General features: G+C 63.8%; 2 protein-coding genes across 3 annotated transcripts; one reads left to right on the top strand and one right to left on the bottom strand.

Moving 5' to 3' along the window:
• Positions 1 to 653: 653 nt before the first annotated feature.
• Positions 654 to 6,791, bottom strand: MSL1 (MSL complex subunit 1). Its single transcript, XM_079327947.1, has 8 exons — positions 6,505 to 6,791; positions 3,617 to 3,840; positions 2,928 to 3,304; positions 2,214 to 2,278; positions 1,968 to 2,035; positions 1,612 to 1,736; positions 1,462 to 1,534; positions 654 to 1,347 (listed from the first exon to the last, which is right to left on the bottom strand). The coding sequence occupies exons 1-8, from the start codon at positions 6,646 to 6,648 to the stop codon at positions 1,257 to 1,259; spliced, it is 1,167 nt and encodes a 388-aa protein (XP_079184073.1). The 5' UTR covers positions 6,649 to 6,791; the 3' UTR covers positions 654 to 1,256.
• Positions 6,792 to 14,609: 7,818 nt separating this feature from the next.
• Positions 14,610 to 20,889, top strand: NR1D1 (nuclear receptor subfamily 1 group D member 1). Of its 2 annotated transcripts, none has more exons than XM_079327944.1 (8): positions 14,610 to 14,738; positions 17,287 to 17,628; positions 17,721 to 17,809; positions 17,893 to 18,037; positions 18,574 to 19,037; positions 19,198 to 19,383; positions 20,118 to 20,328; positions 20,553 to 20,889. In XM_079327944.1, the coding sequence occupies exons 1-8, from the start codon at positions 14,711 to 14,713 to the stop codon at positions 20,750 to 20,752; spliced, it is 1,665 nt and encodes a 554-aa protein (XP_079184070.1). In that variant the 5' UTR covers positions 14,610 to 14,710; the 3' UTR covers positions 20,753 to 20,889. The 2 variants fall into 2 exon arrangements, with proteins under 2 accessions (XP_079184070.1, XP_079184069.1); XM_079327943.1 differs by lacking the exon at positions 14,610 to 14,738 and adding an exon at positions 16,536 to 17,179.
• The last annotated feature ends 34 nt before the right edge of the window (positions 20,890 to 20,923 follow it).

Here is a 20,923-nt window from a genome sequence, read left to right as displayed (position 1 = left end):
GGGGGAAAACAGCAGCAGCAGCCAGCGGCCTTTTCCTTGTTTATTGTAAAAAAAACAACAACAAAAAAACAAACCAAAAAAAACCCCCCAAAAAACCAAAACCAACAACGAAAAGCAATAAAAAATAATAAAATAAAACCAGCGAGCGGGCGTGTCCGCGCGTGACCCCACCCCCTCCCTTAACGTGTTTATAACTTGGTGGTTTTAAAATTTTATCGATTTTTTAACAATTTCTCGGTTTTTAAAGTTTTTTTTCTTAACTTTTTTTTTTTTTTTTTTTTTTTTTTTTTTAAACGAGTTTTCCGGCGTTCAATAAGCTCGGGGTTAATTATAGAGGGGGGGCAGTGGGGAATAAGATGGGGGGCACAGGGTCAGTGTAGGGGGGGAAAAGGAGGAAAAACTGTGACAAAAGGGTGATGAAAAAGGGAGGAGATAGGAGGAAAAAAAGAAAGGGAGAAAAAACAAGAGAAAAAAGAGGAACACGTGGAGCCCCCACCCATGGAGCCCCTCCCCACCCATCCAGCACCAAGAGGGTCCAGCAGCACCCAGGGACTCGGACAGGCAATAATCAATCATCCCCTCTCACAGCAAACCCCTCGCCCGCCTCAAAAACATTTAAATTACATTTTTAAAAAACATTAAAACCCCCCAAATTGTGCGCACAGGGTTACTATTTCACAAAAAAAAAAAAAGTAAAAAAAAAAAATTTTGCCTTTTAACTGTCCCCTCTGCCCCCGCCAAACTGCTCCAGAGAGGAAAAGCCCCAAAATGAGGGAAAACCTCCCAAAAGAGAACCCCAGGAGCTTCAAGGCAGCAGCGGGTGAGTCCTGGGGGATGTGGCACCCCTGGACACCGGATCTGGTGCTGGAGATCCCCGTGCTCCCACCAGGACACGGTGAGAGCCCCAGATCCCAAGGCTACCGGCTGCAGAGGACTCCAGGGTGGGGCTGGGATCCGCCCACTGCCCCGGGGAGTGGAGCTGCTGGCCGGTGGCACCGGGAATCCGCTGCCAGTGTGGGGGATGAGTCCGGGAAACGTTCCAAAACCCAAAGGAACAAAACTGGGATCGCAGAAGAATGAAACCATCCGTCAGCATGGAGCAGGCAGCAGCTGGTGGTGACTCGGTGATGGCAGAGCTTCTGGTGCCGTGGAGGTGTTCAGAGCCCCCGAGGACATATGGAGCTCCTGGAGGTGTTTTGGAGCTCCTGGAGGTGTTTTGGAGCTCCTGAAGGTTTTTGGAGCTCCCAGCATCTCCCTTATTTCCGACAGGTCCGGTGTGGCGTCTGCTTCTTCTGCACCTCCAGCCGGCAGCGGCTGCGCTCATCCAGCCAGGGCAGCTCAAAGTTCCTGTGGGCACAGCTGGTGTCACTGCAGAACCATCCTGACCCAAAATGGGCAGGGCACCTTCCTAGGAGTGACATCAGCACTCCCCAGCCCCATCCCCTCAGCCCTGGTACTCACTGTGGGGTCAGTTTGGGCAAGGGCCGGCCAAAGGCGACGACGGGCAGGTAAGGGGTGATGAGCAAACTTTCCACTGTGGAGAGACCAGAGTGTGTGAGACCCCCCCACACATCTGCACCCCCACCCTGACAGCCCCTTCCCAAGCCTCACCATCATCTGGCTCAGGGAAAAATGAGGTAACTTCAGGTTCCGACTCCTGAATCCCTTTCCTTTTGTACATTCGGAGCTGCAGCCGCTGTAGGATTCTCTGCTCCCTGATCCGCTGGATGTCCCACCTGGAAAACAGGATGGCTGGGAAAGTGAGGAGCCACGGGCAGTGCCAGACTCCCCCAAGGTGATCACGGGGCTGCACTGGCTGCCAGTGCTGTGAGAGCATCCCTCCTCCTGCAGCATCCCTGGTGTACATCCCAGCTGCACCCTGCCCTGCCCCCTGCTCCAGGTCACACCCCAGGACTCTTCCCTGTGGGACTGGGACTCCAAACCCCCATTGCTCCCTTTGCTCCCACCTTTTCCTTCGTTTCTCATCCAGCTCCAGCTTTGCGTGCCGTTTGGAAAAGACGCTGTCATCCAGGTTCTGCAACGACACCAGACAGGGATCAGTGCATCATCCCAGAGCCAGATCCCCCACCTCAGCCCTCCAGCCACAGCCAGGGTTTATACTGGATGAGGGGATGAGATGCCACCAGCTCTGGGAGGTTGTAGAACAACCTGGAAAGCCCCTGTGGCACCACGAGCTCTGATGGCTCACGTACCTCCAGGAGGTCCGAGGGGTTGGGGTCTCTCAGGGGCTCCACGACATGGTCCCTCCAAGACGGAACTGCAGGACAAGAAGGAGGGTGTTACCCCACACTGGAATCCCCACAGCCCCTGCTCCATCCCACAACCTACCTGCTCCCTGCCTGCCCATGCTTCCCCTTGGAGCACGGCTTGAGATGTCCCAAACCCCAATCCTGAGCCAGTGGGAGCTGCCAGGGGACAGCAGAGCTCATCTCCACCACCTTGGCCAAGCAAACCTGAGACACTCCCAGGGATGTGCCAGGCTCTGTCTGAGCCAAAGTGCTGAGCCACCTGGCACAGCCCAGTTCCCATCACCAGCACCAACCTCACTGGGGTCAAGGCAGGACGAGCACCGGATTTGGGGACAGCAGGTGACCCTGGTGCAGTGTCACCACAGCATGAACCAGAGACAACATTTCCCACCCACCCACAGGGAGCTGCTTCACTGCTTGCTCCAACAGACACCAGCCAGGAGCCCTGCCCAGAGCAGAGTGAGCCTGAGATGAGATTTGGCAGAGCCCAGAGCCAGCACCCACCGCAGTGGAAGTAGCCAGCAGCATGGCACCATTCCCAGTGCCATGGGCAATCCTTTTGGGAATCTGGGAGCTTTTTCCCAGATTCACAACAAGGGTGCTGAGCCCTGTTCCTAAACCAGCTCAGCCCCAGCAGCTTCTCCATCATTCCCTTACTTGCTACAGTTTCCTCCTTTTTGGGAGAAGGCTCCCGCAGCGGCGATGGGGGCGGCTGGTGCCAGCGGCACAAGTACATTTCTGTGGTGGAGAGATAGGGCAGGTCGTCGGCCTCGCTGACAAAGCTTTTCTCCTTGGGGTGGGTGCTGGGGCCCTTGGGTGGGGCTGATGCTCTCAGCGGGGTCTCCAGGAGCGACCGGGGTTTTTCTGGAGTCTCTTGGCTCCGCAGTTCTCGTTTACAAACAGTTTCAGCCAAGGAGCCGCCCGATTCCTCCTTCCCCGGGGAGTGCTTTGGAGTTTTACTCTTCACTTTGGAGAACTCTGACACTAGTTTTTTAACAGGTGTCTTCCTCTCCGTGCTCCCAAATGTTGGCTTCCTGCAGGAGGAAGAGGAGCTGAGCACATGGATCCTCACCGTGTACCAGGGCTGCTGTGGGGGGCTCCTGGCTCCTGCTGCACCAGGGCCAGACTTAAGCAGTTTACAGAGAGAGTTCCCCAGAATTTTGGGACCCTGCACACCCCACGCAGGCTTTCTTGAGGTTCTCCTGGACACAGGCATGTGTTCCTATGCAGGGTGGCCTCTCCAAACACCTCAAAGGCTGCTGGGCAGTGCCAGCCCCACAAACAGAGAGTGAAGCCATAGGGAGTGTCCCCCCTTCTCCCCATACAGCCCCCCATGCACTCTGTACCTTTTATGCCCCTTCCCATTCCTGCCATAGGGGAAGTGCTTGGGCTGCAGGGTCGGGGGCGGCTCCAGCAGGTCCTGGGGACACTCCAGAGGCAACTTCTCACATGTCTCTGCCTCTGGCTTCTCATCCACCTCAAAGCCCTGGAAGATGCGGTGCTTCTCCCGCTCACTGTCCTTCTTCACCAGCTGCACCCGCCTTTCCATGCGCTCGATCCGCGCCAGGAGCTGCAGGGAAGGTGAGGGAGGGCTCACCTTGGGGTGGGGTCACCCCCGTGGGCACCCCAGGGCAGCTGCTACTGGATGTCCAATGGCACAAAATGGTCACTCTCCAGCTGCTTCTCCTGCTCCAGCACTGCCCATGCCTGTGTCCAGCTGCAAACCCCAGTTTGAAGGGGGATTTCATCGAGTCAAAGAACCCAGGAATGGTTTGGGATGGAAAGCACCTTGAAGTCCATCCAGTCCCATCCCCTACCATAGGCAGGGACATTTTCCACTATCCGAGGTCGTTCCAAACCCCATCCAATCTGGCCTTGAATACTGCCAGAGAGGGGACAGCAGAAACCAGAGAATTCAGGGGTCCCACCCTCTGTTTATCCTCCCAAAGGATGGAGATGGGGGGTTGAAATTAGCTGTGGGCTTAACGATCACTCACCCCAGCCCTCCCCAGGCAAGCCTGCACTGTTTAGAGGGGTTGCTCTGGACTGCTGTGGGGGGGTCCCAGCACCCCCCAAGGGTGTGGCTGTGGGGGAGACCCAGCCTTGGGGAGCAGAGCCCAGTGCACCAGTATGGTGGTCCCAGTGCCACCCCAGGGAAGCTGTGCCCAGGAGCAGCCCCTGAAGTCCCATCACGGACTTGCCGCAGTGGCTCCTCCATGTTGGGGGACGCGGCATTGCCTGCGGTGACATCACGTGGGGTGTCCCCGTCCTTCCTGCCACAACCAGGGCCACCACCACTGCTAACACCGACACTGCAGCTGGGCATGGCCACCGCCATTGATGGCACGTGGCCACAGGGCTGTGGGGCGGGCAGGGGGGTGACCCATGGCTGTGGGGGGGGGGGACATGCAGCATCCGTGGGGTGACAATGCACGCAGGGCAATGTGGGGGGGGCATACAAGAAGGGGCACACATGGCAGCTCTGAGGTGACACAGTCAGGACATACGTTGAGCACAGCTCAACTGCGGGGCTGGCAGCCTCTCACGGCTGTGAGAGCCCCCCCAGACCCGGGGGTGGGCGTGCAGCCCCTCCTCGGCGGGCTGGCCCGAGCAGCGGGGCCATGTCCCTTGCGGCCGTGCCTTGTGTCCCGCGGTGACGCGGCCCCTTTAAGGGCCCCCCCCGCGCCGTCGCCACGGTGACGGGCGGCGGCCCCGTTAACCCGTTAACCCCCGCCCCGCCCCCGCCCTTTGTGCCCCCGCCGCTTTGTCTCGGGGGGGTGCTGCGACCCCCGGGGGAACCCGCGACCCCTGAGGGGCAACCCAGCCCTGGGGGAGGCAGAGATCTCCTGGGGGTATTGGGGGATTCACCCCAGAATTGCCCCTGGCGAGTGTTTGACCCCTTGGGGAGGGGGGGGCAATAACCCCTAGAGGGTTATGTATCCCCCGGGTATCTTGGGGAGGGGGCCAAATGCCCCCACTGAGGGCATTACCTCTCAAACAAGGGGGTATTAACCCCTGGAGTGCCACGGGGGGACAACAGTAACCTCCAAGGGGGGGGGGCATTAACCCCTGCGGTGCCAGCGGGGGTCGTTAACCCCTAAAGGGGGACACGTTAACCCCCAAGGGGGCTCCCCCATGAGGGGAGAACAGTAAATCCCGATTAACAGCCAAGGGGGGGGATTAACCCCATGGGTGCCACGGGGGGAGCAAGTTAACTGCCATGGGGGGCACATTAACCCCCAAGGGGGGGCACTAAACCCTAAGGTGACACAGCAGTTGGACGTTAACTCCTATGGGGAGACATTAACTCCCCCCAAAAAGAGGAGGATTAACCCCCATGGGGTGCAGAATTAACCCCCAAAAAGGGGTGGACATTAACCCTCAAGGAGATGGAATTAACCCCTAAAGGGATGTGCGATCAACCCCCAAAGTGGGAAGGGGGGGAGCATTGACCCCAAAGAGGGGGGCAGAATTAACCCTCAATTTTAAGGGCATTAACTCCCACGGGGTGCAGAATTAACCCCAAATGAGGTGTTGGAATAAATCCCCAAAGAAGGGGGGCACATTAACCCCTGAAGGGGGCACCGAATCAACCCCCAAAAAAGGTGTGAAATCAACCCTCAAAAAGGGGGTTATTACCCCAAAGAGGGGGGGTTATTAACCCCAACAAGGGGGGTAAATTAACCATCGAGGGGATGGAAATAACCCCCAAAGAGAAGTGAAATCAAGCCCCAAAGAAGGGCGGGGGGGGGGAGTGTTAACCTCAAAGGGGGGGAAAATTAACCCTAAAGGGGGGGCATTAACCCCTTGGTGTCACGGGGAGTGGGAACTTTCCTGCTGCTGGGCAGAATTCCAAAACATCCCCAGGGACCCCTGAGGGGTGTTGAGGGGCCATTAACCCTAGAGGGAGGGGGCATCACTCTACGGGAGGGGTGTTAATGCTAGGGGTGGTTAAATCTAGCGGGGATCACCCCATGGTGGGGTTTAAACTTAGGGGTGGTTAACCCTAGGGTGGGGGCGAGTTAAACCTGAGGGGGGTTAAATTAAGGGGGAGTTAACCCTGAGGGAAAGGGGGGTCACCCCACAGGGGAGTGGGTGAAATCTGGGGGGGTTAAACCCAAGGAGGGGTTAACCTTGGCGGGAGTTAACCCCTTCCACGCCGCATTCCCGCCCTCTCCCCGCTCCCCGCGGTGCCCCCCCCTCACACACACACACACACCTTCCCCCGCCATACCGTGTCGCGCTCGGCCCGGAGCTCCTCGATCTGCCGCTCCTTGGCCTGCAGCTGCTGCTGCTGCTGCTCGATCAGGTCCAGCTGGAGCAGCAGGATCTGCCGCAGGCAGGCGGCCTGCCCGGGCGACCCTCCACCGGCGCCCATCGCTGCGCGGGCCGCGGGCCGCCGCTTCCCCGGCTCCGCGGGCCCCGCTGCCGGCCCCGGCCCCGCTCCCGGCCCCGCCGCCGCCGCCTCCCCGGGCAGCCCGCCCGCATCCCCCGCCGCGGCCCTGCCCCCGCCGGCCGCCGGCCCCGCCGCGGCCCCGCTCCGCTCCCGCTCCGCCACCCCGCAGCCGCGGCCCGTGTGTGCCCCCAGCGGCGGCGGGGCCCGGGGCCGCCGGGCCGGCGGAGCGGGGCCTTCCTCCCCCTCCTCCCCCCCTTCCTCCTCCTCCTCCTCCCCGCCCGCCCCCTCGGGCCGCCGCCGCCCGCCTCCCCGGAACGCCGTGGACCGCATGGCCCGGGCCCCGTTACCGCCCGCCGGCACCGCGGGGCGGCGGCGCGGGGGGCGCCGGGGGCATGGGCGCGGAGCGGCCCCCGCCCCGGGGATGACCCGCGCGGGGATGAACCGCGCGGGGGGGCGGCGGGGCGGGGGTCGGTACCGGGCACGGGACCCCGGGTACCGGAGAACGGGGCTCGGCGCGCATGCGCCGGCGGCGGCGGTGGGGGCGGTGGGATCCCCGGGGCTGAGGAGCGGGGCCGGTCCCCGCCTGGGGACCCCCGGGACGGTGCCCCGCCCGCGCCGCTTCCCCCGGGCCGGGGTGGGGGGGTGGGGGTGGTCGCGACACGCGGACACGCGTGAGGCGGGGGTCCCGCGCCGCAGTACCGGGGGCGGCCGCTCGGGGGCCCCCGAGAGTGGCGGTACCGGCTCTTGGCGCCCGCCCCCCGCGCCCGCCCCCGACCCACGGAACGGGGGGGTCTCGGGTCACGGGCCGGTCCCGTGGCGGGAGGGGACGCGGCGGGACGGGAAGAGCTCCGGGTTGGGGGAGGAAGCGGGGGCGACACAAAGGGACCCACCGCTACGAGCCCCCCACGCGGGGAGAGCCGAGAGGGGGGATGGTTGTGCTGTGATTCTCGGGGTCTGCGCTTCCCCACAGCGGGGATTGAACCCCCCCCCGTGCACACACAGAGCTCTGCAGTGCCTGCTGGACGTGTGCAATAACGTGCACACACACACACACACACACACACACACGCCAAATCCGCAGCACCCCCTCTGCAGAGGCTGCAGCCCCAGCACACCCGTACCTACACGGACATGCACACGCGTGTCCCCCTGCAGGGAGCCACTGCAGCCCCCACTGCAGCACAGGCGCAGCCCGCAGACGCTGCAGCCCCTGCACAGGCACTGCAGTTCCCCGAGCACACTCATGCACACGTATGCACATGCATGCACGCTCATGCACATGTGTGTACACGCACAGCCCGGGCTGCAGCCTCAGCGCACACGTACGGACGGGAATGGGTATGCACGGACATGTATGTACACGTATACACACACACATACACAGGATCGTTTCCCCCTCTCCCCGCTGAAACTCCTCCCCCCGCAGCACACGGGGCCGTGTCACCGGGGACACACAGGGGACACGCGTGGCACGTGCTGGGGACGCACAGGGGACACGTGGGGGACGTGCCTCTCTGCAGAGCTGCGTTCAGGGACACACAAACACGCGCGGGGGGAGATTCCCCCTTCACCCAGCTCCGTGCGAGCATCAGGGCGCCCCTGCTCCCCGTGCCCGGGTCACACTGGTGGTGCCGCCCCCTCGGTGTGGCACTGGGGAAGCCCCTCCGCGGTTCCTGCTGTGCCATGGGTCACATAAAGCTTTGCCAGCAGCTGTGCCCACCAGCGTGTGCACATGTTTGGCTGTTGTTCAGACGCGGGGGGCTGTGTTTGTACCCCCCATGTGATTGTGCACATCCACACATGTGGCTGTGGTCACCTGCAGGGGTGGCAGTGCTTGTCCCCCTGCGTGTGTCTGTGTTTATATATGTGTGTAGCTATATTCATACACAGAGCCATGGTTGCTAACACATGTGATCGTGTTCACATACATGCATGGCTGCTCTCGTATTCATAACCGTGGCTGTAACACACGTGTGGCTGTGCTTACACACATACAGGACTGTGGTTGTACACACGTATGGCTGTACTCACACACACATGGCCATGTTGATATACAGTCATTTTCACACACGTGTGACCATGCTGACACATACAGAGCCATGTTCACACAGGACTGTACTCATATACACATGGAGCCATGTCCACACACACACAGAGCCATGTTCACACACGTGTGACCATGCTGACACAGAGCCATGTTCATACACATGACAGTGCTCACTCATGTTCACACACACTTGTGATCATGTTCACACACAGAGCCATGTTTACACAAGACTGTGCTGAAATACACCAAGCCATGTTCACACTATGTGGCCATGCTGACACACGACTGACTGTGCTCACAGAGCCATGTTCACACACAGAACTGTGCTCAAACACAGAACCATGCTCATACACACACAGAGCCATGTTCACACACAGAGCCATGTTCACACACAGAGCCATGTTCATACACATGTATGACCATGTTCACACACACAACTACACTCTCACACACACACCCACACATGTTCACACACACATGGTCATCACATTTACACACACAGAGTCATGTTTACACACACCTGTGCCCATGTTCACACACATGACTGTGCTCAAACACAGAGCCATATTCACACACGTGTGACCATGCACATGCAGAGAGCCGTGTTCAGGCACACACAGACAGCCATGTTCACACACACACAGGGCCATGTTCACACACGTGTGACCATGCACACGCAGAGAGCCGTGTTCAGGCACACACAGACAGCCATGTTCACACACACACAGGGCCACGTTCACACACGTGTGACCATGCAAACACAGAGAGCCATGTTCAGGCACACACAGACAGCCATGCTCACACACACACAGGGCCATGTTTACACACATGTGACCATGCAAACACAGAGAGCCGTGTTCATGCACACACAGACAGCCATGTTCACACACACACAGGGCCATGTTCACACACTCATACCTGGCTGTGCTCACATACACATGACCATGAACAGACACACACGCAGAGTTGTGTTCACACACACGTGGCTGTGCTCACATACACACACAGAGCCATGTTAACACACACACTGAGCCATGTTCACACATGAACTGAGCCATGTTCATACACACACACATACCTGGCTGTGCTCACACACACTGAGCCATGTTCATGCACACACAGTGCATTGTTCATACACACACACCTGGCTGTGCTCACACACACAGAGCCATGTTCACACACACACACACACACACACACACACACACACACGGCTGTGCTCACACGCACAGAGCCATGTTCACACACACACACACACACAGACCTGGCTGTGCTCACACGCACAGAGCCATGTTCACACACACACACACACACACACACACACACACACACACACACCTCTGTCTGTGCTCACACACACAGAGCCATGTTCACACACACACACACACACACACACACACACACACACACCTGGCTGTGCTCACACACACAGAGCCATGCTCACACACACTACCTGGCTGTGCTCACACACACACAGCCCCGCTCACACACAGCCCTATCCGCACACACAGTGCCGAGTCCCCGCCGTGCCCATCCTGCCCGGGCCGGTGCCGGTGCCGGTGCCGGTGCCGGTGCCGGTGCCGGTGCCGGTGCCGGTGCCGGTGCCGTGCCCGTCCCCGCTGCGGCAGGCCCACGTGCCGGCCGGCGCCCGCCCGCACATGGCTCTGCAGCACGGAGGCTGCTGGGGCTAAAAATGGAGCAGGGCGCACATGCCAGCGCCACGTGACGCGCATGGAGAGGGCTCCCCGCGAGAGGAGGAGGAGGAGGAGGAGGAAGAGGAGGAGGAGGAGGGAGCCCGCTCACATGGGCTGGCACAGATGCCAACCGGGCAGCTGGCCACGACGCCGTGGCCTCTGTGTGACCTGTGGGTTGGGGGGAGGGGGGGTTGATGGGGTGCACCCCCCCCTCCCCGCTCCCTTCCTGACACATTTGACCTTTGGGAAGGTCAAACATGGGGCGACGGCGGAATGGGAAAGTGGAGGAGGGGTCCCAGGTGGTGGGTCTGGGGTGGGGGATCTGGAGGCTGAAGGAGTTCTCGGTGCTGTCCCGCCCCCTATCCTACCTCCCTTTGCCACCCCCCCCCCCCCCCGTGTGGTCCCAAGGCTGCGGAGAGAACACAAACATCAGCACGTGAAATCTTGGGGGAAGGGGTGCAGGTGAGAGGTTCCTCACCTGCCATGGCTACTCCCCCCAGGGGTGCTCCCCAGACTCCCCCCACATGATGAACACACTGGGGTCCCCCCTCGCCCAGGGGTCGTGCACCCCTTTTGCACCCCCATGTCACAGTATCACCCCAGTTTCTGGACCCCTGAACTCTCAGACACTGACGCTGACACTCCCAAACCCTCTCCCAGTGCACCTTTCCTGTGGCCATGCACCCCTGAATCCTTGTGGGGTCCCTGACTCTGCATCCCTTTTGGGGTCCCTGCAACCCCCCGGGGTGCATTCATCCCTAAATCCCGCACATCCACAAATTTGTGCTCTCCTGCTCCCCCCAATCCTGCACTCCTTCACCCTCCTAGGGGGTTCCTGTATCCCCAAACCCTGCACCCCTGCACCCCCAGACCCTGCACTTCCTGGGGTCTCTGCCCCCAGCCCCGGTCTGCCCCATTCCGCAGTGCCAGGACACCACGGGCTGTCCCCGCCTGTCTTGGGGTGTCCCCATCTGCCGTGGGGTGCCCCCGCCCGGGGCCAGGCCTGCCTTGTTTACCCAATTTTTCCCGTTCCCGGGGAGGGAGGATGATTCTGGCAGCGGGAGCTGCTGCCCCAGCCAAGAGCCAGGAGCCGAGCCAGGGCTGCTCCCGGCAGGAAAACACCCCCAAACCACCCCAAACCCCAACTCTCCAAGCACTCTCCTGGCCCCCCACAGCAGCACTGGGGCTCCTGCCCCACCCTTCCCCACAAGTGCCGTTAGTGGGGATGGATGAAAAGGGGGTCAGGGGTGCAGGACCCCCAAATAGTGTGGGACCCAGCACCTCTGGTTGCCACCCCCTAAGTACAGTTACGGGTGGAGAAACTGAGGTTCGATGTGTGTAGGGTGACACGGGGACACAGCAGGACCCGGTGTCCCCAAACCCATAGGGCAGCTGCAGCCCCACGGTGGGTCTGGGGGTGTTCAAGCGGGGCTGGGGGTGCAGGGCTGGGGCCCCTGTCCCCTGCCAGCCCCCGATGTCCAGCCTGGGGGCCGAGGGTGATAGGCAAGAATGAACCTCCGTTCCCGGCGGAGACACCCCCCCCTTTTCCTGGAAAAGGTTCAACAAGGTAAACAAGGCTCCAGCCCCGAGTAAAAATAAACTCTCGGCACGCAGGCGCCGGGCGGGAAGCGGGGCGAGCGTCACGCGGCACGGCCACGGCACCGGCCACGGCACCGGCCACGGAACCGGCACCGGCACCGGCACCGGGCACCGGCACCGGCCCCACCGCCCCTCCGCTGCCTCCTGCCCCCGGGAGCAGCGGCGGGGGAGGGAAATGCAAGCCGCATCCCCCATCCATGGGGATGTTGAAGTGGGGGGATGCGGGGGGTGCAGCTGGGGGGATTCGGCATGGGAAGGGCAGGGACACAGCTGATGGTACGGATGGGGTGATGTGTGTGTGTCCCCGACATTCCGGACACCCCACGGCGGGTGGGGGTAACCCATGGGGTCCTGGCATGATGGAATGGGGCAGATCTGAATTGAGAGGTAGAGACCCCGGGAGGTGCAGGATCTGGGGGTGCAGGGGGACAGAATCTGGGCTTTCCCCAAGAAAGTGCAGGGATGCAGAGTTTGGGGGGTGCAGGACGTGGAAGTGCAGGGTTTGGGGTTGCAGGGGTGCACAGATCCGTGGAGGTGCAAGATTTAGGGGTGAATCTGGTGGATGTGACAACCCTGAGGGGCGTTCAGGTGCCCCCTCCCCGCCATGGACTGGTTGGCACGGGCACTGCCATGATGGGGTGCACAGGGACCCGAGAGAAGCCCCTCGAGACATAGACCCGGCCTCTGGGGGCGTTCCCGGTGCACGTCAGCTGCAGTACCCCCCTGTCCCGGGGGCTTTGCTGGCCCCTCTCCCTCACCCTGATCCCCATGGGTGGTCCCAGAGTCGGGATATCCCGGAAATATCCCAGCTGTGCCCAGCCCGGGGTCCCTGCTCACAGCACCTTCACCAGGGACCCCCCGTGCCGGGTTCACAGTCTCACAGTGGGACCCCACAGAGTGACCCCAAGAGATTTGTCCCGTCCCTCCCAGCCCAAATCCCGTCCAGGGGATTCCTGAGGGATCAGGATTTCAGGCGAGCATCGCAGGCGCCGTGTGCCGCAGCGCAGTGCGCGGGGATGTTTTTCCAATCCAGACGTGCGGCTGAGTCACGGATAATCACCGGGAACGTGCCGGGAGGGGAACGAGGAGCTGCGTGGGAGCGGGGGCACCTGCACGGTCCGGGCACGGCCCTGCGGACAGGCGGGTCCCTTCACCCCGGGACCGGCGTTTCCCCCCCCGGGTGCCCCCGTTCCCGTGCCAGCCTGGCCCCACACATCCTTCCGGGAGCTGCCGCGGTTCTCCCGGCCGGAGGTGCCACGGCACCGCGCAACCGCCCCGTGACTCAGGGCAAGGGCACGTCCTGTGGGGTGCCGGGGTGTTCCCACCGCCCCAATGCCTTGGGGCGCCCCAAAACCCGGGATCACCCCCAGCAACCCCCGGGCACCCCCAGCTGAGAGGTGGCCTTGTCACTCATGGGGTCTTTGGGGTGCAGAACTCTGATGTCCCTCCCCGGGCACTTCGCACAGCCGGGGCACCGGAGGCCTCCCCTCCTGTGGAGATTAGCACGGAGGATTTCCCGGTGCTGGCACATCCGTGCTCTGCTCCTTCTCCTCCTGGCTGGGGGCCAGGGCAGCGCCCGGCACGTGGCACCCGGGAGGCTGCTGGCACCCCCAAAACCCTGCCCGCGGCGGGAGCAGGAGCACCCACGGAACCCCCGGTGCCACCGGGCTGGGCTGGCCCCGGCCGGCGCCTCGACCCAGATCTGCCACCAACTCTGCCCTTGGCACCGCGCTGCCGCAGCCCCCGCGGCGGCCGGGAGTGGGGCCAGGCTGGGACGTGGATGCCAGGCACGTGCCACAGCGGGCACCCGCCGTGGGCGGCGTGGGGACAGCAGGGGCTGGGCAGGGGAGCATCGGGAGGGGGCAGCGGGCAGGGGCTGTGCCGGGGGGCTGCAGTGATGGAGCCGAACAGGTAGGCACAGGTGACAGTGCCATGTGGGGTGACAGGGGTAGCTGGGTAACCCCAGTGCAGGGGACAGTGCCACGCGGGGTTACGGGGGTACCTGTGTGTCCCTAGGACAATGGACAGTGCTTTGAGGGGTGACAAGTACTTGGGTATCCCCAGTGTTGTATGGGGGTGACATCGGTGCCCAGGTGTCCCCAGGGGAAGGTGCCACGCAGAGTGACAGCGCTGTGCCTGGATATCCCCGCTGCAGGGGACAGTCAGTGCCACGGTCAGGTGTTCCCAGCACAGGTGACAGTGCTGTGCAAGGTGACAGGGCTGCCAGTGCTGTGACTGGCGGTCCCTAGTGCGGGGGTAGTGTCGTGCCAGGCGACAGATGTGTCAAGTGCTGCACCCAAGTGTCCGCAGTGCAGGGGGACAGTGCTGCGGGAGGGGTTCCCAGCGCAGGGACAGCGCAGTGCTGTGTGAAGGGGCATCCCGTGTCCCCGGTGCGGCGACCAGTGCGGGTATCGGTCCCCGCGGTCCGTCAGGCGGCCCCGGTGCGGGGGTCCCCGCCGAGCCCGGGCTCCCCGGCGGCGGCGCGGGGCCGGGGCCGCCGGCGGAAAGTGTGTCACTGGGGCACGAGGCTGTCCCCGGGAATCACATGGGGGAGGCGGCGGCGCCGCGTGCGGCCCAGTGCGCAGCCGCGGCCGGTGCGGGGGGCGGCGGGGCGGGCGGCGGGCGCACAACAGCCCGCACCGGGCGGCGGCGCGGCACGGCTCGGCGCGGCTCCGCTCTGGGAGGCTCACGGGGCCGGGACAGGATGGCGGCCCCCGAGGCCGGCAGCACAGGTCAGTGCCCCGCCGGAGCCCCCCACCCCCGGGACCACCGTGCGGGCACCGGCACCGGCAGCGGTCCCCAGGACCGGAGGAGATCGGGGGGCAGCGCTCCGGGACCGCGGCGAGGGGCTGCGCGCTGAGACCGCGAGTTGGAGGGGTCCCGACACCGGGACCGAGGGGTCCCGCACGCCCGACCGGGCAGGATGCGCACCGGGGCCACGTCCCGGAACGGGGCTCCCTCCTACCGGGACCGAGGGGTCCTGCAGAGCGGGGTAAGGCTCGGACAACGGGGCCGGGGTGTCCCCGGGAGGAGGGTAGGGAGGGCTGCGCGCCGGTACCGGGCGTCTTGCACACCGAGGCGACGTGATCACCGGTACCAGGGCACTCCAGCGGTCGGGGCAGAAGGGATGGAGACCCGACTGGGATGTCCCGAACGCCGGGGCGTGCTGGAAGCGGGGGTAGGAAGGCTGAGAACAGAGATCGCTGTTCTAGGGTGTCCCGTGCAGTGTGACCCGAGGGGAGCGCGGCGGGACACGAGTGTCCCAATGACCGGGACTGAGGATTCCCGAGCACTGGAGAGTGGTGGACGCAGGGGTAGGAAGGGTGAAAACAGGGATTGTTGTCTCCTGGGCAGCGGAACCGGAGAGAAGTGTGTTCGGGCCAGCGGGACCGCGGTGTCCCAGAAACCGGCACTGCAGGGTAGCGCACAGAGATCGGTGTGTCCCGGGCGACGGGACCGGTCAGGGTGACCGGAGGGGACCGCGGCGGGACCGGGGTGTTCTATCAGCGGCACCGGGGCCACGGGCAGCGGGCAGCCCGTGGACGGCCGAGGCGGTGCCGCGCGTGTCGGGGCTCCCTGCGCACCGGGAGGGACGGAGGGGGGACCGGAGGCGGTGCCCCCCCCTTCCCCCGTGTCCCCCCCCCGCACGTGTCCCCCTCCCCGCCGCTGCCACGTGCGGAGTTTGTTTTCCCCGCAGCCCCGCCCCACCCCCTTCCATTGGTCGGCACATGACATCAGTGATGACGTCACGCGCAGATCTGGGGACGCCGCCGCTCATTGGGGGGGGAGCCCAGTCTCCGGGGCAACGAAAAGGGGCGGGGCAGGGTTTGGCCAATGAGAAAGAGGTGGGCGTGGTAACGCGTGAAGGGGCGGGGTCTAGGGGGGCCACGTGCGGATGGAGCACGTGGGGCGGCGGCGTGAGGCCGCCTGAGCTCGGGGGAGGGCTGCGGGGAGGCTGTTTGGGGGGGTTCCCTCTGTTTTGGGGTCAATAAAGTTTCCCTCGCTCTGGGGCAAGCCGTTAGGGGGAATCCTCGCACCCCAAACTGTAAAATGGGTGTCCCGAGGCTTTGGGGTATGGGGATCCCCCCATTATTTTGGTGTCCTGGCAGCGGGGTCTCCCCAGCATCAGCTGCCTTGGAGGTGGGACCCACTGTCCCCGATTCAGTGACCCCCTTTGGAGGTGGCTCAGTGCGGGGGGATGGTGACAAGCTGGCTCTGGCGCGTGGCATCTGTGCCAGCGGCACCGTGTGCGGCGGGAGACACATGGCCGTGGTGATCCCGTGTGTCCCCGACATCACCATCCACGTGTCCCAGCCCGGAGTCGTGTCCCGGTGCTGCTGTCCCTGCCCCGTGAGTGGGGTGACAACGACACTGACTTCAGCCGGGGACCACGCGTGTTTTCCCCCCCATGCTGCTCCCCACTTTTGGGGGTCCTCACACAGCTCCTCAGTCCTGCAGTGGGGATGTATCCCCCCAGTTGTGGGGGCTGCGCTGGGAGCATCTCGGTGCCATGAGGGGTTGCACTGGGAGCACCCCAGTGCCGTGGGGGGCTGTGTCATGGGGGGCTGCGCCGTGGGACTGTCCCGGCAGCTGTGGGGCGGGAGCCCGGCTGTGCTGCAGGCACGGAGCCAGGAACTACAGGAGTAACTCCTGTGACCTCCTGATTTCACCTCTCCAGAGGGTTCCCAGCCCACATTCCTCCTGCAGGCAATTCCGGGGTGCCCTGCCCGTGTCCCCAGCCGGCACGCACCCGGATAAACCCGGCTGTCCCCGTCCCACGTGGGGCCGTGGCCCGTGGCGGCCGGTGGGTGCGGTGCCTGACTCAGGGTGGGCGGCACACGTGCGGCGCAGCGGGATATCCATGGATCCGGGATGAATCCGGGGTGCTTCCCTGGAGACCCCACCCCGCGTGGGGCTGCGATTCCCCACTGGGGGGCTTCCCCCGCCCCCTCCCCCGCGCTGCTGGGAGGCTGAGCCTGCTGTAGCTCAGTATATAAATGGTCCACCGGGATGCACCGGGGTGCTTCCCTGTGGTTCCCACCCCACCCGGGGCTGCAGTCCCCCCTCCGAGGGGTTTCCCCCTCCTCAGCTGGAAGAGGCTGAGCCTGGCACAGCTCAGTGCATGCGTGGCTCCGCGGGATGCCCATGGATCCTGATTGCCGATGGATTCGGGGTGCTTCCCTTGGCATCCCACCCACCTCCGGAGGTTCCCACCTCCATGAGTCGGGGGAGGCTGAGCCCGGCACAGCTCGGTGCATGAGTGGCTCCTTCTCTCTGCAGGTGGGGTGATCAGCTACGTGGGCTCCAGCGGCGCCTCTCCCACCCGCACCAGCCCCGTGTCCCTCTGCAGCGACAGCTCCAACAGCAGCTCCCAGTCGGGCTCGCAGCCCTTCCCCACATACTTCCCACCATCGCCCACCGGCTCTCTCCAGGATTCCCGCGCCTATGGCGGAGCCACGCTGGCCCCCCATGAAGACGGCTCCCCTTCCTCTTCATCCTCCTCCTCTTCCTCCACCTCCTCTTGCTCGTACAGCTCCTCGGTGAATTTTCCGGGGGTGCAGCCGGTCCCCGCGGACGAACGGCGCCGCAGCTCGCCGAGCAAAGCCGGCAGCACCGTCACGAGTGAGTGGGGCTCGTGGGGGGCTGGCGGGTGGTGTCCCCACCCCGCGGCACGCAGCCCTGGACCCCGATGACACCCCCCCGTCCCCCCGCAGAGCTCAACGGGATGGTGCTGCTCTGCAAGGTCTGCGGGGATGTCGCCTCCGGCTTCCACTACGGCGTCCACGCGTGCGAGGGCTGCAAGGTACAGGGATGGGGCCGGGGGTGGGACACGGTGCCTCCGTCACACTGCGGGGACCCCCGGTGATCCCCCCGTTCGCCCTGCAGGGCTTCTTCCGCCGCAGCATCCAGCAGAACATCCAGTATAAGAAGTGCCTCAAGAACGAGAACTGCTCTATCGTCCGCATCAATCGCAACCGCTGCCAGCAGTGCCGCTTCAAGAAGTGCCTGCTGGTCGGCATGTCCCGTGATGGTGAGCTCGGAGGGACTCTCGTGACGTCCGGAGCCGGGGATTCCCTCTAGGGGTGGGATTCCCCGTGCCCAATGGGCTGGGTCACTTCCCGGGATGTCTCCAGGGCTGTACATCCCATCTGGAGCCGGCTCCTCCTGCCTGTGAAGGGTGCTGTGCCTGTCCCATACGATGTGTCCCCCCTTCCTGAGACCCCTCATATGTGGGGCTGCGTGTTCCTTCCAAGACTGGGTGCCTCGTGCCCAGAGCTGCATGTCCCCTCCCGGGATGGGTCCTCCATGGCCAGGGCTGTGAATCCTCTCCCCCACAGGGTTCCCCATAATCCATTCCTTGGATGCATCCCTCCCATGCTCCGGTGTCTACATCCCCTCCTGGGAAGGGTCCCCCCTGTGCTCGGGGCTGCGTGTCCCCTCCAAGCCCGGGGATGCAACTCTGCTTCCGTCAGCCTCTGGCCCCTCATGCAGATCTGGAAAGTGGGGAGGGGTGGGTCACCGTCCTGCTGCCACTGATGTCCCCCTAACACCGCTGTCCCCCCTCAGCCGTGCGCTTCGGGCGCATCCCCAAGCGGGAGAAGCAGCGGATGCTGGCGGAGATGCAGAGCGCCATGGGCGGCATGGCCAGTGCCCCACCGCCGATGCCGGGGCCCGGCGAGGGTCCCGCTGCGGGCGGGGGTCGCGCACCGCCCCCCGGCCCCCCGCCGCTCGCCCCCCCCGCCTGCTTCTCCCAGTTCCCCCAGCAGCTGACACCGCCCCGCTCTCCCAGCCCCGGCGGGGCCACCGAGGATGTCATCGCGCAGGTGGCCAAGGCCCACAAGGAGATCTTCATCTACGCCCACGACAAGCTGGGACCCCCTCCCGCCTGCGACAGCGGTCTTCTGCGCTGGGACGCGCCCCCCGCCTGGGCCCCCGGCCCCCCCGAGCCCCGGCTGTGCCCCGCCGCCTACCCCGAGCCCCCGGCCCCGCGGGGGTGCCCCTGGCCCCGCAGCCCCAAGGACGTCCTGCCGGTGAGCGCCCGGGGGCTCCCGATCGCCCCCCGGCTATTTTTAGCCGCTAATCACGTTAATCCCCTTGTCGGTGGCCCCCTTTCCCGTGGCAGCAGAGCCCGGGGAGCCCCGCAGAGCCCGGGGGAGCCCCCGGTGCCCGCTGACCCCTGGTCACCCGCAGGCGTGCCCCATGAACAGCCACGTGCCCGGTCGCAGCGGGCGCTCCGTGCAGGAGATCTGGGAGGATTTCTCCCTCAGCTTCACCCCCGCCGTCCGTGAGGTCGTGGAGTTCGCCAAGCACATTCCCGGCTTCCAGGCGCTCTCCCAGCACGACCAGGTCACCCTGCTCAAGGCTGGCACCTTTGAGGTACGTCCCAGAGTGGCGAGGATTCGATGGACGCCGTGGTGCCCCACAGACTGTCAGGGTGTTCCATGGATTGGCATGGAGCCCCAGTGCATGGGAACATTGGCCCAGAACATGGCAGGAGTCCCGTGGCATTGCAGTGCCCCACATTTGGGAGCCACGGTGGCCATGGCATTGCCTGGTGCCTCACAGCACTGCAGTGCCCCACATTTGGGATCTGTGGCACAGAGCACGGTGTCCCTGTCATGGCACAGTGCCCTGTGGACTGGCATGGAGCCCTGCAGCACTGCAGTGCTTCACAATCAGGAGCTGTGGTATGCAGCACAGTGTTCCTGGCATTATACAGTTCCCCATGGCACTGCAGTGCCACATTTTGGGAACTCTGGAATAGAACATGATGCCCCTGGCATGGCATGGTACCCCACATTTGGGAACCATGGACTGACAAAAAGCCTCATGGCACTGCCCAGTGTCCCATGGCATTGTCATGCCCCACATTTGGCAGCATGAAACACAGTGCCCCTGATACAGCACAGTACCCATGGCACACTACCCCACATTTGGCAGCCACAATATGGATCATGGAGCCCATGGCATGGCACAATGCCCCTGGCATTGTCTGGTGCCCCATGGCACGGCAGTGCCCCACATTTGGGAGCTGTGACATGGACACTGATGTCCCTGGCATGAAGTGCAGTGCCTGGTGCCCCGTCCCATATCCTGCCCCCCTCCCACAGGTGCTGATGGTTCGCTTTGCGTCGCTGTTCGACGTGAAGGAGCAGACGGTGACGTTCATGAGCCGCACGCGCTATGGGCTGGAGGAGCTCTGGGCCATGGGCATGGGAGACCTGCTGGGGGCCATGTTTGACTTCAGCGAGAAGCTCAGCGCCCTGGAGCTCAGTGACGAGGAGCTGGGGCTCTTCACTGCCGTGGTCCTCGTTTCTGCAGGTGGGCAGGAGGGTTCGGGGAGTTTTGGGGGGAGATTGAGGGGTTTGGGGCTGGGACCAGGGGCTTAGTGGAGTGTCCAAGATATTCAGGGATACTGGGGTGGCACCGGGGCAACATCAGAGGGTTCAGTGCTGGGATTGGGGTAATGCTAAGGTGGCATCAGGGGGTTTTGGGGTGGAACTGGGGTGTCTCATCCCCTGCTCCTCACCCCCTGTCCTCCCCAGACCGCTCGGGTATGGAGGACACGGCATCAGTGGAGCAGCTGCAGGAGACGCTGCTGCGGGCCCTGCGGGCCCTCGTGCTGAAGACACGCCCGGCTGAGACCTCTCGCTTCACCAAACTGCTGCTGAAGCTGCCGGACCTGCGCACCCTCAACAACCTCCACTCCGAGAAGCTGCTCTCCTTCCGCATCGACGCCCAGTAGTGCCCCCCGGCCCCCCCCGCGCACCCCTGTACATACACCACAGCGGGGGGACACACAGACTTCCCCCTTCCCCCCCCCCTCGGGGCAGCACCGACCCCGTGGCGCCCGTCGGACTCGCAGGGATTCACCCCAAGGTGGGCGCCAGGATGCTGGGACCCCCCCACCCCAAAT

This window comes from Erithacus rubecula (assembly GCF_903797595.1).
Source record: "Erithacus rubecula genome assembly, chromosome: 27".
NCBI classification, from domain to species: Eukaryota; Metazoa; Chordata; class Aves; order Passeriformes; family Muscicapidae; genus Erithacus; species Erithacus rubecula.
This window is presented reverse-complemented; position numbering and strand designations above follow the sequence as displayed.